The following is a 17,661-nucleotide window of genomic DNA, read 5'->3' on the forward strand; positions in this document are numbered from 1 at the left end:
ATAATTTAATGCTGTTTCAAGGACGGATGATTTCATAGAATCTTAGAATTGAAGAGTTGGAAAGGACCCGAGAGCCGTCTAGTACAACACACTGCACTGCAGGAATCTTTTGTCCAACGTCAGGCACTGGTGTCTGGAGGCGGTTGGAGGTTGGATGGCGGCTAACAAATTGAAGTTGAATTCTGACAAGTTACAGGGAACCAGGCAGCGGGCCTTCTCAGTAGTGGCACCCACCCTGTGGAACGCCCTCCCACCAGATGTCAAAAAGAAAAACAACTACCAGACCTTTAGAGGACATCTGAAGGCAGCCCTGTTTAGGGAAGCTTTTAATCTTTAAGAAATTAGTGTATTTTAATATTTCTGTTGGAAGCCGCCCAGAGTGGCTGGGGAAACCCAGCCAGATGAGCGGGGTATAAATGATAAATTATTATTATTATTATTATTATTATTATTATTATTATTATTGGTGCTGTCAATTCTTTTCTCCTACATCTCCTACATCTAAATGTACATACTTGGGATTTTTTATATGTATATATAAAAAACACTTTATTGAAATTTGTTTTTCCATACAGAAATCAGAACACATAAAAACAGGAAACATAACTTGGAACAGGTGAGGCTAAAGTATAGCCATACAGATAATGCAGGGTATAAGGTGAAAAACTAAGGGAGAAAGGAAATATCACACACAAACTGGGACGGGGTGGGCAATGATGGGGAAAGAGGAGATGGCAGAATGGCGGATGTGTTTGTAAAGCAGCACCAGGCAGGATTGAACACTCTTGCACTCAATGCTGCAGTCACAGTGGGGAGGAAAGGAGACGCAGGTTGTTGTTCCCCCAGCCTCCCTCCTGACATGAAGGGTTTATTAACCCTACTTAAACAGTAGCCCAACACTCGAACCTAGGCACTCTTTCGTATGTCTCTTTCGTATGTCATGAATTCCCGAAGAGTGTTGAGCTGAACTATAAATATAATTTCTGAATGTAAGGTTGATTTTAAATGATTCAAATCGCCTTGACTTTAAAATGAAGCCTCCTGCAATTATCATACTGGAAATGTCATTCCGTGGACTGTTAGATACCAAAGACTTCATCTGGCTTTTCCCTCCTGACTTTCGACATCTTCTTCAGGAGGGTTTCGTCATTTGGCTCAGCTTGCACTTAGTGGGCTGATAAAAGAGAGAGAGAACGCAATAATCAGGTGCCTCTAAACTAAAATCTGCAGTCCTGTGCCCCAGCACTGCAGCCTTGCCTCCCCACGGACTCTGCTGCCCTTTCTGCCACCACCCCCAGCAGCCCCAACTCACCTCTCCGGTTTTGGTACATCACCGTCAGTACAATTCCCGTGCCAAATGCCACAAGATGTCCTAGAAATCCTAGCACCCAAGCCAACGGTGATCCAAAGTATCCTGGAGCTGGAGGAAAGTCAGTTGGAGATGCAGGTTTAAGTTTTGGCCAATGTGATTTGGTACTACATTCTGGGGATGAGGGTTGGATAATCCCATCACCCTCACCTTCTGGCTCCCAGGGGATCGTCTCCTTCAGTGGTGCCTCCAGTGCTTCGTGTTGTACCTGGCAGGTAAAATTGGCTGCAAAATGGCCCTGCTTTGGGAAGAAGACCCTTCCAGTTGAGAACGTCCCATTAGGATTGTGTACAAATTCAGATTTGTATATTTCCTCTTGTATCGGCTCCCCATTTTGCAGCCACTGCACTGTAACATTTTGTGGGTAAAACCCACACACTAGGCACTCAGCTACCAAGAACATCTTCCCGGGTGGCCTGGTGACAATATGCAGTTCTGGACGACCTGCAAGGAGAAGAGATGTTGAGGTCCTGCAAGTCTGGTGATGGCCACTAGAGGGAGACATTGCAGATTATAAAGGAAACCCACCCAACAATCTCCAAAGGCCACAGTTGTATGAAATGCATTACACGAGAGCAGCTCAGCACCAGAGCATTTGCCTTGCAGGCAGATGGTCCCAGGTTCAATCTCTGGTGTCTTCAGGTAGGGCTGGGAAAAGCTGTCTCCTAAAACCCAGACAGCTGCTGCCAGGCAGCATGGACAATAATGTGCTAGATGGACAAACGATCCGAGTCCAACTATATCCTGAGACCAACAAGTCACCATTGCATAGCTGCAGTTTGCCTTGAGAAGGCTGATATTCCCCTCCTGTACCATCATTTCTCCCCAGTGAAATTAAGAGTTGCACTCCTGACATCATCACCATCACCACCACCATCATAATTTATTTATACCCCACCCATCTGGCTCGGTTTCCCCAGACACTCTGGGCAGCTCCCAACAGAATATTAATATTATAGCGACAAAATATCAAATATTAAAAACTTCCCTAAACAGGGCAGTCTTCTAAAAGTCACATGGTTGTTAATTTCCATAACATCTGATGGGAAGGCATTCCACAGTGCGGGCGCCACTCCCAAGAAGGCTCTCTGCCTGATTCCCTGTAACCTCACTTCTCGCAGGGAGGGAACCACCAGAAGGCCCTTGGAGCTGGACCTCAGTGTCCAGGCAGAACGATGGGAGTGAAGACGCTCCTTCAGTTTGACGCCAAGAGAAGAATGGGGCAAAGAAGGAATTGGAGTATGTCCCCTTAACTGTAGGAACAATACAGGACTAGAGCATGTAGCCAATCAGAAGTTTGGTTTCCAAACGTTTCGGCAGTTGAATGCACTTCTAGAACGGAGTCCGTTGAACTTCCAAGGTAAAACTGTATTTTTAGCCAGACCTATGCTCCGTTTAAAGGGAGTAAAAATGCCAATCTAGACCATCACAGCCTGGCGGGGAAGAGGACTACAGGTCCTGTGAGGCAAGGATGGGGAAAGTGTGGCTCTCCAATGTTCTTTGACTACAATTCCCATCTTCCTGACCATTGGCTTTTCTGTCCAGGTCTGACGGGAGCTGGAGGCCATCCACATCTGGAGGGTCACAGGCTGCCTATCTCTGAACATGGCATACGTAAAGCCTTTTTGTTCAATATAGCAGCATGTTAAGTAGTGTGTGAAGCCACCATTTTAATGCAACTTCCAGCTGATTTGTAGGAAAGCGGTACCTTAGCAATCATGAAGGGCCCTAGTGTGGAAGCAAATTTGACTGGGTGGGCCTTCACCCGCCTCAGCAGATAAGTTCTTGCAGGTTTCTTTAGCATGGAGCAGACACTACTGGTTAGAGCAAAGGGATACAGAGTTTTGAGGAGGAAAAAAACAGAGGCAGAACAGGATAGAGACTGTGAGTCAGAACTGGGTCTCACTAAGAGGGGGAACTGCGCTTATCATGGGCATTTCAGGATTCCAGGTTGCGCAGGAAAGGCTCCCACTTACCTTGCACCTTGAGCTCAAAATTTTGACTGATTGGGTCTTTTACCGCTCGGTGATGGATGTGGCATGAGAAGGTAACACCAGCGTCAGAGACTTGTGGTGTGAACTCCAGAACACTCTGAGCATGGAAGAGGCCATTGGGCCCGTGCTGGACGAGGGGCGAGTCAGCTTTCAGAGTCTCACTGCCTCGCAGCCACGTCACTGAGACATTGCCAGGGTAAAAGTCAGATGCCGCGCACAACAAGTTGCTTGGTTCGCCCAGCTCTACGTCTGTGAGGCCGAGTGTTAGGCGTGGGGGAGCTGGAGGCAGAGAGGAGAGTTAATAGAGCATCTCCATGGGCAGCTTAACATGACAACTTATACAACTACTGCCCTAAGGAAACTTATACAACTACTGCCCTAAGGAAAATAAAGTAAAACTATGTACAGAGAATTATACCTTCTCTGTGCTCTTCAGCCATCTGGGCAGCGGCAACAGCCTCTCTGCTCTCATTCATAGCCTGTCTAATAAAGAAGTATGTTGCTAAGGCAACCTGTTGCTGGGAGAAAACTTGTTGCCAGGAGCAAAACTATGCAATTTCAAGTCTATTTTTAGGCTACATTATCATGGTGCTTGGTTTGGCCAGCTGCACCTTTGTGGGGCCAAGCGTCTGTTAAATGTGCTTTAAATGTATGGCATAGATGTTCTTTGGCAATGCTGAAGGGCACTAGTGAGGAAGCAAACTCGACTGGGTGGGGCTTCATCCACTTCAGCAAAGAAATTCATGATTGTTTCTACATCATGGAGGAGATACAATCTGGTTAGAGCACGCGGACGAGCGGGCGAAGTGGCGCCGTGGGCTCTTGAATTGATTCCGCTACCTTTGCTGTGCGAAGCTCCATGCTGACTGTCAGCTGAGCGGTGGATTCTTCCTAAATTCATGATTGAAGACATTGGACATCGTGGGTAAATAAATTTAAATTGGGTTTCAATAATTTGGACCACAGAAAGGATTAAGAACAAGGGAAGTCGGTCCTTTCCGCTGCGGCTACAGCAGGAAGAGATTTTTAAAAAATAAAACTTCCAAATCTGGACCTATAAACTCTCCCCAAAGTCAGGGCAAGGGGAGAAGAGACTTTTTATCTTTATAGCCCTGAAATTTCTAGACAAATAGACTAGAAATACACCGTAATTCCCTTTGAGAACGGAGCCCCGGGGGGTTCAGTCAGCCACTGACATCATAATGGAGAACTGCTGAACCGCTGAACTGTTGAACTTTTGTTTCCTATTTAGACTCTTTGAAGTCTCCTGCAGCAGTCTGAGCTGCTGGTAAGGACTGTTCAAAGCAAATACTGGAACTATCTTTCACATCTTCATTATTTAGGAATTTCGAAGCATAAATTACTGCTGAAAAGTTGAAAATAGAGGTAAAGCCTTTATACACTATTGTATTAAAGGGTTGCACTGCTCATGAGCCCCATGCTGCTGGCTAGAGGGAATAATTGTTGTTTGACCTTGACAGTGCAGCTGCTTGCTTAATATTTTGACTGACGGAACCTGCAAGTGAGAAAACAAGGATATAACCCAGAAGAGCCTCAACAGCAGCTACACAATAACAACAGCTACACATCAAGAACAGGTCCTAGCAGCATTGGCATGAATTAAGACAGTAGTAAAATCCAACACTGAGGAACTAAAATCCAACACTGCAGAATTACAGGCGGTTATACAATGTCTGGATAAATTAGATGAAAGCGTAAAATCAAATGCAAAAGGAATCCAGGACATCAAACAAGATATTGGGACCCTGAGAAAGGACGTGCAAGAAAATAAAGTCCAGATACAAGGAGTAGATGTGAGAGTCACAGATTTGGAAACCCATAGACTTCAATTGGAAAAAACAAGAGGAGGCGACCCAAATTGAGATTGCTTTTCTTCATATGAAGGAACGTGAATCTTTTTTATGTCTGAGAAATTTCCCCGAGATTGAACAGGGGAATTTAAAAAGTAGTAATAATTAAAGAATTTGTTTCATAATGGGATTTGGATAAAGAAGAATTTGATAAGACGATTGTGAAAGTTTATAAATTTGGACCCAGAGGGAAGAAAGGATCAAGAACAGTGGGAGATCGTATTGAGGAATTCCAAACTAGAGAACAAAGAGATTTAATACTAGGACTTCACTACAGAAATAATCTGAAGATAAAGCAACAACAAGTGGTACTTTTAAAAGAAATTCCTATGTTGTTCCTGGGATTCAGTAATAGATATATGGACTTGGCCAACGTGTTGAGGAAAAAAGGGATTTTCTTTCATTGGGAGTTTCCTCAAGGTCTCTTCTTCAAATACAAAGAAAGGTACGGTATGTAAGAATCAAAACACCAGAAGAAAAGAGGAAGTTCTTGGAGAAACACGCAAAGGATTTTGAAGCTGATTTAAGACTGGGACTTGGAGAACCATTTGGAGCAGCAGCAGCATTGGGAGCAGAGCTAGACTTTGGACCTTTGGGAGCAGGAGCAAGTCCACCAGTGTAAGAAAATATGGCTTTAAGAATTTTGACTTGGAATGTTAATGGACTTAACTCATGACCCAAGAGGAACCGGATTCATCATGTATTATTAAAACAGAATTTAGATGTGATTTGTTTACAAGAGACACATGTGCTGAGGACTCATAGAAATTTTTGGCAGAATAAGAAGTTGGGCCAGGAATATACTTCTTCTGATAAAGTCAAAAAAAGAGGAGTAGTAATTTATGTGAAAGATAAATTGAAATCAAAATTGATGTTAAAGGATGAAGATGGCAGATATGTAGCAGTTGAAGTGACAGCGCAAGGCGAAAAATATATTTTTAAAAAAAATCTATGCACCAAATGAAGCGAAGGCCGAATTCTTCAAAAACATCCACAATGTTCTATTGGATTTTATGGATTATAAAATTGTAATGATGGGCGATTTGAACGGGGTAGTCTCCACCTTGATGGACAGATCTCAAAGACAGAAAATTTCAAATGACGGAAGACTACCAAAGACTTTTTTCGAGATGGTTGACAATCTTGACATGATAGATGGCTGGAGGACGAAAAATCCATTGGAAAAAGATAGTACTTTTTTCTCAGACTCCCAAAAATTGTGGTCCCGCTTGGATTATATATGGATAACAAGAGAATTGGCCCCGATAATTATTAAGGTACAAATTTGCCCAAGGACATGTTCGGATCATAATGCTGTGCGTTTAGAATTAAAGCTGTCTCTGCAGGGTTCTTTTAGATGGAGGATGAACGATGCATTGATGAGAAATGAAGAGACTGTCAAGAAGGCCCAAAAGACCCTAAAGGATTATTTTGAAATAAACTTGAGCACAGAGACAGATAAAAGGGTCATTTGGGACGCAAGTAAGGCAGTGATGAAAGGATTTTTGATACAACAGAATGCGATTAGGAAGAAACAACAAAATGAGAAAAAAAGAAAATGTTCTGTCGCAACTGAAAGAAAAAGAGAAGAAATTGAGATGTAATCCAAAAAATAAGCAGATCCAAAAAGAAATCAAGTTGCTCCAAGTACAGTATTCACAATTAATAAACCAGGAAATGGAGTAGAAGATTAAAATGATGAATCAAAGCACATTTGAATCTGCAAATAAATGTGGAAAATTATTAGCATGGCAATTGAAAAAGAGACAGAAACAAAGCACGATAACAAATATTAAGATGGAACAGAAGATAATTCAGAACCCGACAGAGATAAGGAAATGTTTTCAGAAGTATTACAAACAGCTTTATAAAAAGGATAAAGAGCAAATGGATAAAATAGAACAATTCTTGGGCAAAAATGGACTGCAAAAGATTCTGCTTGATAAGAGATCAGCACTCAATTATAGAATCACAAAGCAGGAAGTAGAATACGCCATAAACCAATTGAAAATCAGCAAAGCACCAGGACCAGATGGATTGACATCAAAATACTATAAGACCTTGAAAGACTGGTTGATAGAACCATTGGTTCTTGTCTGCAACAAGATTCTTGGAGGGGACAAAGTACCCGAGACCTGGCGAGAAGCATATGTAACTCTGATTCCAAAACCAGATGTCGATAGAACATGAAGAATTACCACCCAATCTCCCTCTTAAATGTGGATTACAAAATTTTTGCAAGTATTTTGACCTCAAGATTGAAAAGGGTGTTAAATGATCAAATACATCAAGATCAGGCGGGTTTTTTACCTGCTAGACGTATGAAGGATAATATTATAAATATTATTGATGTGTTAGAAAGGTTGGAAGAAAAAAGATTACCAAAGCAGTGTTGATTTTTATAGATGCGGAGAAGGCATTTGATAATGTTTCTTGGAATTTTATAATTTAAAAATGTGGAAAATATGGAGGTTGGGCATACCTCAGTTTAAGTATGCTTCGGTTTGAGTACTTTCAGTTTAAGTACTCTGAGGACCTGTCTGGAACGGATTAATCCACTTTCCGTTACTTTCAATGGGAAAGTTTGCTTCAGGTTAAGTACGGACTTCCAGAACCAATTACACTCATAATTCGGGTTAAGTATGCTTCAGGTTGAGTATTCCGCAGACCCGTCTGGAACTGATTAATCCACTTTCCATTACTTTCAGTGGGAAAGTTCGCTTCAGGTTAAGTACGCTTCAGTTTAAGTACTCGTGAACCCGTCTGGAACGGATTAATCCACTTTCCATTACTTTCAGTGGGAAGGTTCACTTCAGGTTAAGTACGCTTCAGGTTAAGTACAGACTTCCAGAACCAATTGTGTACTTAAACCGAGGTACCACTGTAAATGCAATCTATTCAGAACAAAAAGCAAAAATCATTGTAAATAATGTGGTATCAGAGGAAATTAGAATTGAAAAAGGTACCAGGCAAGGGTGTCCTTTCCCCTCTACTTTTTATAACCATCCTGGAGGTCTTGCTGAACATGATAAGGAAAGACAAAGAAGTGAAAGGTGTAGGAGCGGGATCAAAATAGTACAAACTAAAAGCCTTCGCTGATGACTTAGTATTAACTTTACAAGACCCGGAGACCAGTGCAATTAAAGCACTGGAAATAATTCAGGAGTTCAGACAGATTGCAGGGTTTAAATTGAATAAAGTGAAAAGTATTGGGTAAGAATCTAACACCAAAAGAAATAAATGGTCTACAGGATGCCAAAGGTTTGACGTTTGTTAAAAAGGTGAAATACCTGGGAGTAAATATGACAGGGAAGTATATAAATTTGTTTAAAAATAATTATGAAAAATTGTGGAATGAAATTAAGAGAGATTTGGAGACATGGTCAAATTTGAAATTATCTTTGATGGGACGAATATCTGTGATAAAAATGAATGTATTGCCAAAATGTTTTTTTTGTTTCAAGCATTACTAATTGTTGATAATCTAGGATGCTTCAAAGAATGGCACAAGGTATTATCAAGATTCATCTGGCAGGGGGGGGGGGGAACCAAGAATCAAATATAAATTGCTAACGGACACCAAAGATAGAGGAGGTTTTTCCCTGCCAGATTTAAAGATATATTTTGAAGCAGCAGCCTTTTGCTTGATGAAAGAATGGTTTTTACTCGATAATATTATGTATTAGATCTGGAAGGCTATGACAATGCATTTGGTTGGCAGGCATATTTGTGGTACGATAAGATTAAGGTTCACAAAGGTTTCAAATGTCATATTATCAGAAAATCATTATATAATGTGTGGATTAGATATAAGGATCTGTTAAAAAGGAAAATATCCAGGTGGATTTCACCTCTAGAAGCTAAGACACATAAAAAATTGAATATGGAAACCAATTGGTTAAAGTATAAAGATATATTGGTGGATGAAGGAGATCAATTCAAGTTAAAAACATATGAACAGTTAAAGAATAATGTGAACGATTGGTTACAATATCATCAAATAAATGAAATGTTCAAAATGGATTAAAAAAATAGGTTTTCAAACAAAAAAGTCTAAATTGGAGACGGAATTGTTAGAGTAAAACAAAAAATCTTTCAAAGATGTATAATTTATTGTTGGAATGGCATACTAAAGATGAACAAATGAAATCTGTTATGATTGATTGGGCAAAAGATGTGGGTCATAATATTATGATGGAGGATTGGGAAAGGTTGTGGAGGAAGAATATAAAGTTTACTGTGTGTAATGCTTTAAGAGAAAATATGATGAAAATGACGATTTGAACTTTAGAAATAAGACGGCAGTGGACAGTTGCGAGGAATTCCCAATTTCTTGAAGCATGGGAACCCAAAAATAAATTATTCAGATGATTTGGCATAACATTCGGTTTGATTGATATATATATGTGTATAATTTGAAATATTGAATGTGATATAATTGGTTTTAATTGGAAAATTAATAAAAATATTTTTTTTTAAAAAAAAAAAAGAGAAAATATGATGAAAATGATGTATAGATGGTACCTTACAACAGTAAAACTAGCTAAGATTTATCAAAAGCATGATAACAAATGTTGGAAATGTAAGATTGCAGAAGGAACCTTTTACCATATGTGGTGGACTTGCCCCCAAGTTAAGGACTTCTGGGAAAAGATTTATAATGAAATGAAAAAAGTGTTGAAAAACACCTTTAGCAAGAAACCAGAAGCCTTTTTACTTGGGATAGTTAGAGAGGAACTACCAAAAAAAGATATTACGTTTTTTCTGTATGCCACAACAGCAGCAAGGATTTTATTGGCTAAGAATTGGAAGAGTGAAGACTTACCTACAGTGGATGAATGGCAGATGAAGATGATTGAATTTATGGAACTGGCCGAACTGACCGGGGGACTTCGTGACCAGAGGAAAGAGTCGGTGGTAGAAGATTGGAAGAAATTTAAAGTTTATTTAAGAAATAATTGCAATATTGAAAATGTTTAAGATAAGATTCGGAAGTACAGGGAGGTTGTAGAGGGGATTTGTAGAGGTATTGTAGTATATTGTTAGTTAAGGTAAAAATAATATGATTGAAGGATGATATAGAAATTACTAAGGATGATACACAATGAAAAGCAGAAAGGAGGGACTTGAGGAAGTCAACAACATTAGGACAAATGAGTGATAAATATGGTTGTTTTTTTCTTTTTATTTTTGTGTTTTATATTTTTTTCAGTTTTATAAAATCAATAAATATATTTGAAAAAAAACAACAACAATCTGGTTAGAGCAAACAGCTATGGAGTTTTGAGGAGAAAAATATGCAGAGGCAGAACAGGCTAGAGAGCCAGAACTGGGTCTCACTAAGAAGGGAAAGTGGTTCGTAATGCTATTTTTCTAGAAAATGAGGTGCCAAAACTCATAATGAACAGCTCCCTTGTTCTCTTAACAATGGCAATGGCGCCCACCTGAGAGCTGCTGGAAGAACTGAGTTCCGGATCAAAAAATGCCCTGGTAGTTAGCATGGGGGGGGGACGAGAGGGTGCAGGATTCCAGGGTCGTACAGGAAAGGCTCCCACTTACCTACCACATCCAGCTCAATATCTTGACGGATTGGGCCTTTTAATGCTTGGTGTTGGATGCGGCACGAGAAGGTAACACCATCGTCAGAGATTTGTGGTATGAAGTTCAGGACACTCTCTGCATAGAAGAGGTCATTGGTCCCACGCTTGCCACGGGGCGAGTCAGCTTTCAGAGTCTCATTGCCTCGCAGCCAATTCACAGAGACACGGTCAGGGTAAAAGTCGGATACTGCACATGTCAAGTTGCTTGGTTTGCCCAGCGGCACTTCTGTGGGGCCGAGTGTTAGGCGTGGGGGAACTGGAGGGAGAGAGGAGAGTTAGGAGAGCATCTCCTTGGGCAGCTTAAAGGGTGCTGGGAACTGTAGCTCTGTGAGCAGCAAGCTGCAGTTCTCAGGATTCTTCACAGGAAGCCACACGAGTTAAATGTGCTTTAAATGTATAGCATGGATGTGACTTCCCTTTTCCCTTCCGCAATAAAAGGAAATGCTCAGTACAAGTTCCCTGCAACTTGGCTTCTCACACCGAGGGAACCGCCAGATGGCCCTCGGCACTGGATCTCAGTGTCCGGGCAGAACAATGGGGATGGAGACGCTCCTTCAGGTATACAGGACCGAGGCCATATAGGGCTTTAAAGGTCAGCACCAACACTTTGAATTGTGCTCGGAAACGTACTGAGAGCCAATGTAGGTCTCTTAGGACCGGTGTTATGTGGTCTCGGCGGCCACTCCCAGTCACCAGTCTAGCTGCTGCATTCTGGATTAGTTGTAGTTTCCGGGTCACCTTCAAAGGTAGCCCCACGTAGAGCGCATTGCAGTAGTCCAAGCGGTAGACAACTAGAGCATGCACCACTCTGGCGAGACAGTCTGTGGGCAGGTGGGGTCTCAACCTGCGTACCAGATAGAGCTGATAAACAGCTGATAATCATACCTTCCTGCTCCCATTTAATCTGGATCATCCTTATCATTCTTTCTTTGTCGCTTATCATCAATTTATATAACACCCCTGCTATCCCTTTCTCCGTTATTTATCTTTTGTTCAGCACCGTATCTATTTTCATTTCTGTCCTCATTGTCTCCTCTACTCTTTCTGTTTTTATTAAGTCATAAAGTCCTTGCACTTTCAGCCAATATTGTTTTCCTATTTTCTCCCAAAAAATTTTTTTGTAATAACATTCCCTTCCTCATCATACATGTCTTTTAATTTATAAAATCCCTGATCTTCTAAGTTCTTCCACCAACCAGGGTCCCTTTGACCCTCCTGCATATATTTTAAAGGCATCCACCTTGAGTATGTTGGCATCCATTTCATATTCCAATTCTTCCAGATTCCTAGCACAGTTTTCCTTGGCCCTATTGTCTTCTTACAAGCCATATTAATATCTCTATTAAATAGCCCCTCTCTTCCTATTCCTTCATTTATTTCATTCTCCAGCCTAATCCATTTAAGCTCATCCTTATATCCAATATCTATTAAGTTTTTCAGTTGGAATGCTTCATAATAAAATTTTAAATTCAGTATTCCCCATCCCATCCCTTCTTGAGATGAATCATTTACTATGGCTTGGATTCTAACTCATTTACTTCCAAAAATCCAATTTTTAAATACCTTATTCCATGTTTTAAACCATATTTTCCTAATAGGTAGAGCAATTACTTGAAATAAATACAATAATTTCGGTACAAAAAACATTTTAACTGCTTTAAAGGCCTTATACACATCCAATTTGAAGACCACCAATTTACCTTTTGCCCTGCTTGTTAATACGTTTAACACATTTCTTATTGCAGGTAGGTAGCCGTGTTGGTCTGAGTCGAAGCAAAATAAAAAAATTCCTTCAGTAGCACCTTAAAGACCAACTAAGTTTATATTTTGGTATGAGCTTTCGTGTGCATGCACACTTCTTCAGATACACAGATACTTCAGATACATTTCTTATTGGGTGGCCTATGTATCTTCCCTTAACAAATCCATATTGATCTTCCTTAATTATTTTAGGTAGTACCTTTTCCAGTCCCCTTGTCAGGATCTTTGTAAATATCTTATAGTCTTGATTTAGTAGGCTAATTGGTCTATATGACCCCACCTCTGTAGGTTCCTTTTGTGGTTTTTCAATCACTACTATTTCAGCTAGTTTCCAAGTGTCTGGGGCTTTCCCCCTTCTAGAATGTTGTTGAATACTTTTTTCAATTCTGAGCCCAGGATATCAATTGTTTCTTTATACAAATGCAGTAATTCCATCTAATCCTGGGGACTTCTTACTCCTAAATGATTTAACTACATTCTCTATTTCTTCCAGAGAAATTTCCTCCTTCAGTCTTAATCTATCACTTTCTTCGGTTTAATCCCTAAACTTTCCCTACTAATATTTTTATTTTCTTCTTTATATAAAAATTTATAGAATTCTGCAAATTCTTTCCTTATTTCTTTAGAGCTTTGTGTAAGTATTTTCCTTCTGGTCATAATGGTCTTCATCCTCTGTTTATCCCTCCTTTTCTTTAAATAGTTTGCAAGTCTCTTATATGAAATGGATCTTCACACTCATATTGCATCCAAGATTGTGGAAAGCCAACAACATTTTTTCAACCACAACCTCATAATTGTCTGCTTTTTTGTTGCCAAGGAAGTTTTTGAAAACTGCCGCGAAAGACTGCCACACTTTCTTCTCTTTGCAATTCATCTTCCTGACAAATTCCTCATCTCGAACAAGGGCACAAATTTGAGGTCCATCAAACAAACCTGCTTTGATCTTCTCAAAAGACAAAGCGGGAAAAGCTGCAACTGTATGTTGAAAACATTTACCTTCAGAATTTAATGCTATCACGAACTATTTCATCAAGATCTTTTTTCATAGATATACGTAGATATACATGTCATTTTCAATGCTATACATGTCATGTTCAATGCTTTATAAGTCACTTACATTTATACTCATATTGTACTACTTTGGCTATGTGTTTAATAAATTATTGAATTCTGGCATTGTGAAAAACAAAGATTATGGTGAAAAGTGGAAAAACATGAATTGCAAAAAAATTAGAGCTTACAGAACAAAACCAACTCCAGATTTGAAATAAGGTTTGAAAGAACATATAAGAACAGTTGAAAAATCTCAGGCAACAGAAAATGAAAGAAAAGATTGTTCCCCAGTTCCCGGCTAAACAGACCTGACAGAGCCCTAGTTTGATTATGATGATGCTGCTGCTGCTGCTATTATTATTATTATTATTATTATTATTATTATTATTATTATTATTATTATTATTACCCCACCCATCTGGCTGGGTTTCCCCCAACACTCTTGGCGGCTTCCAACAAATAGCAAAATACATTAAAATATCACAGAATAAAAACTTTAGGTGCCTTTAGGTGTTTTCTAAATGTCAGGTAGTTGTTTATCTCCTTGACCTCCGATGGGAGGGCGTTCCACAGGGCGGACGCCACTACCGAAAAGGCCCTCTGCCTGGTTCCTTGTAGCTTTGCTTCTCGCAGTGAGGGAACCGCCAGAAGGCCCTCGGCACTGGATCTCAGTGTCCGGGCTAAACGATGGGGATGGAGACGCTCCTTCAGGTATACAGGACCGAGGCCATATAGGGCTTTAAAGGTCAGCACCAACACTTTGAATTGTGCTCGGAAACGTACTGAGAGCCAATGTAGGTCTCTTAGGACCGGTGTTATGTGGTCTCGGCGGCCACTCCCAGTCACCAGTCTAGCTGCCGCATTCTGGATTAATTGCAGTTTCCAGGTCACCTTCAAAGGTAGCCCCATGTAGAGCGCATTGCAGTAGTCCAAGCGGGAGATAACTAGAGCATGCACCACTCTGGTGAGACAGTCTGCGGGCAGGTAGGGTCTCAGCTTGCGTACCAGATGGAGCTGGTAGACAGCCGCCCTGGACACAGAATTAACCTGTGCTTCCATGGACAGCTGTGAGTCCAAAATGACTCCCAGGCTGCGCACCTGGTCCTTCAGGGGCATAGTGACCCCATTCAGGACCAGGGAGTCACCCACACCCACCCGCCCCCTGTCCCCCCAAAACAGTACTTCTGTCTTGTCAGGATTCAACCCTCAATATGTTAGCCGCCACCCATCCTCCAACCGCCTCCAGGCACTCACACAGGACCTTCTCCGCCTTCACTGGTTCTGATTTAAAAGAGAGATAGAATTGGGTGTCCTCTGCATACTGATGAACACCCAGCCCAAACCCCCTGATGATCTCTCCCAGCGGCTTCATATAGATGTTAAAAAGCATGGGGGAGAGGACGGAACCCTGAGGCACCCCACAAGTGAGAGCCCAGGGGTCTGAATACTCATCCCCCACCACCACTTTCTGAACACGGCCCAGGAGGAAGGAGTGGAACCACTGTATGACAGTCCCCCCAGCTCCCAACCCCTCTAGACGGTCCAGAAGGATGTTATGCTTGATTGTATCAAAGGCCGCTGAGAGATCCAGCAGAACTAGGAAACAGCTCTCACCTTTGTCCCTAGCCCGCTGAAGATCATCAACCAGCGCGACCAAGGCAGTTTGAGTCCCATGATTAGGCCTGAATCCCGATTGGAAGGGATCCAAATGGTCCGCATCCTCCAGGTGTGCTTGGAGTTGTTCAGCAACCACTCGCTCAATCACCTTGCCCAAGAATGGTAGATTTGAGACTGGACGATAATTGGCCACATTTGCCGGGTCTAAAGATGTCTTTTTAAGAAGCAGTTTAATGACTGCCTCTTTCAGCAGGTCTGGGAATACTCCCTCATAGAGGGAAGCATTTACCACCCCGCGGAGCCCATCGCCCAGCCCTTCCCGGCTCACTTTTATTAGCCAGGATGGGCAAGGGTCAAGGATACATGTGGTCGGTTTCACATGTCCAAGCAGCCTGTCCACATTCTCGGAGGTAACAGATTGAAATTGATCCCATTAAACATGACTAGACAGGGCTCCAGCACTCTCCCGCCCCGGCCCTGCTCCCGCAGTGGAGTCTACCTCCCTCCGAATCTGAGCGACTTTATCTGCAAAAACTTTGCAAAAGCATTGCAGGAGATATTGGGGTCCCTACCAGGCCCCGATGACGAAGGTGGTTTGGATAGATTGCGAACCACCTGAAACAGTCTCCTGCTGCTGTTTTCTGCAGATGCAATAGAAACGGTGAAGAAGGTCCTCTTCGCCGACGCCATTGCCACTTGATAGGCTCGAAGTTGAGCTCTAGCCCGTTTCCGGTCTGATTCAGAATGAGTTTTCCGCCACCAGCGCTCTAGCTGTCTCAGCAACTGTTTCATCGCCCTCAGCTCCGTGGAAAACCATGGGGCTGTCCGGGTTCCATGCAATCGGAGAGGGCGCTTCGGAGCCAGACAGTCAATAGCCCTGGTTAACTCCACATTCCAGCGGGCCACCAGGGAATCAGCTGAAAGGCTATCGACATGGGATAAAACATCCCCTACCACTCTCTGGAAGCCAATTGGATCCATCAAGTAGCGGGAGCCATTAATATATTCATCATCATCATCAACAACATCATCATCATCATCATCCAACTAGGGCTCTGTCAGGTCTGTTTAGCCGGGAGTTAACATGAAGTGCTTCAAAGGATGTGCTTAATTTTTTTTTTTAATCCAGTACTTTCATGTGAAATATGTTTAGTGCTTTAAAAAACGTTTTCCGCCCGCCGCCTTGCCTCCCTTACCTTCTAATTTCAATTCCACCTTCCCTTCAGCCGTGTCAGGAGGATGGCTAACACTACAAGTATACTCCCCGACATCCTCGCCCATTACATCTCTGAGTTTGATGGTGGCGTTGCCCTTTCTCACCCCATGCACATCAAACAATGCTCCCTTCAGTCTAAATGTGTTCGTGTTTCCAACAGACCATGTAGTAACTGTTCTTCCTTTCAGCGACCATCTCACACTCAAGATTTTGTCGTCAATGGTCCTGGGAGGGTCAAAAGTGAAGTAGCAAGGCAAGTATGCAGTAGAGTGTGGCCCGGCCTGGACTGGGGATGAAGGGACTTGGATTATCAGGGCTGCCCCTGAAAAGGACAAAGAGATACAGTTAGACTGCAATTAGGGTGGACCTCCATCGCAGGCTAAAGCCATCTTAAGCCAGTATTAACTTCTATGATTCCTGCAAACTGTAGTTATGCAAAAAAACGGATTGCCAAAGCCCTTTGGTAAAAAACCAGGCTGGTTAGAGGAGTTTGAGGACTAGTTTAAATCTGAATGTAGGATGTGCCTTTGACTTCTCAAAAAAAGTAACCATCTGCTGTGGTGTATGGGGCGTTAGAGGGGGGGTACCTCTGGTGTGGGACACGTCATGCTGTTTCTGGTGTGGCTTGTCCACCTTTGGTCCCCAGCCTGCACTCAGCTCTCACCTGTGGCTATTATTATTATTATTATTATTATTATTATTATTATTATTATTATTATTATTATGCTACCGTGTACCCGAAGGTCTCAGGGCAATTCACATGAAAAGAGCCGAGAAACTGTCAGCAAGCGATAGCGGCCACACCCTGGGAAAGGCCTCGACTGGCTGGCCAAATGAGGTGAGGGTAGCTAATGGGTCTCAAACCCTCAGTGAGTTAAGAGATTTGCCATGCGTGTGAAGACAAGTTCCAGCAGATTGAGCCAATGAGACGAATGCTGGGTCTAAGAGAGTAGAAGGCGGTTTCTGCACATGCTGTAGATGGAAGTGAGGGGCAGATGGGAAGACAGCCCACCTAGGAGAGGGGAAAAACTCTGACCCTAAACCTCCACTCCCTTGTGGGACATCTTCAGCAAAGGCTAAGGAGTAAAGCCTACACAAATCTGGAGTGGAGTCCCTAAGACAGTTGGATGGTGCATTGTACTCCTCCTTCCGGCAACTCCTGAGCCAAGCTGGTGCCAAA

General features: G+C 42.0%; 1 long non-coding RNA gene and 1 gene segment (V, D, J or C); both read right to left on the reverse strand.

Annotated features, from left to right (window-relative positions):
- Positions 1-577: 577 nt before the first annotated feature.
- Positions 578-1,436, reverse strand: LOC148683972 (uncharacterized). Its single transcript, XR_015946487.1, has 2 exons — positions 1,313-1,436; positions 578-1,174 (listed from the first exon to the last, which is right to left on the reverse strand). It is a non-coding gene; the product is annotated as an uncharacterized LOC148683972 (long non-coding RNA).
- A 63-nt stretch (positions 1,437-1,499) lies between these two features.
- LOC148683973 (immunoglobulin heavy constant mu-like) lies at positions 1,500-11,747 on the reverse strand (the record flags this gene model as incomplete). The annotated part of the segment is given in 4 exon segments: positions 1,500-1,813; positions 3,346-3,642; positions 10,794-11,090; positions 11,720-11,747. Coding segments are annotated over 4 exon segments (936 nt in total), but the record flags the coding sequence as incomplete, so codon positions are not given.
- Positions 11,748-17,661: the final 5,914 nt, after the last annotated feature.

This window comes from Zootoca vivipara, chromosome 12 (genome assembly GCF_965207765.1).
Source record: "Zootoca vivipara chromosome 12, rZooViv2.hap1.1, whole genome shotgun sequence".
Lineage (NCBI taxonomy): Eukaryota > Metazoa > Chordata > Lepidosauria > Squamata > Lacertidae > Zootoca > Zootoca vivipara.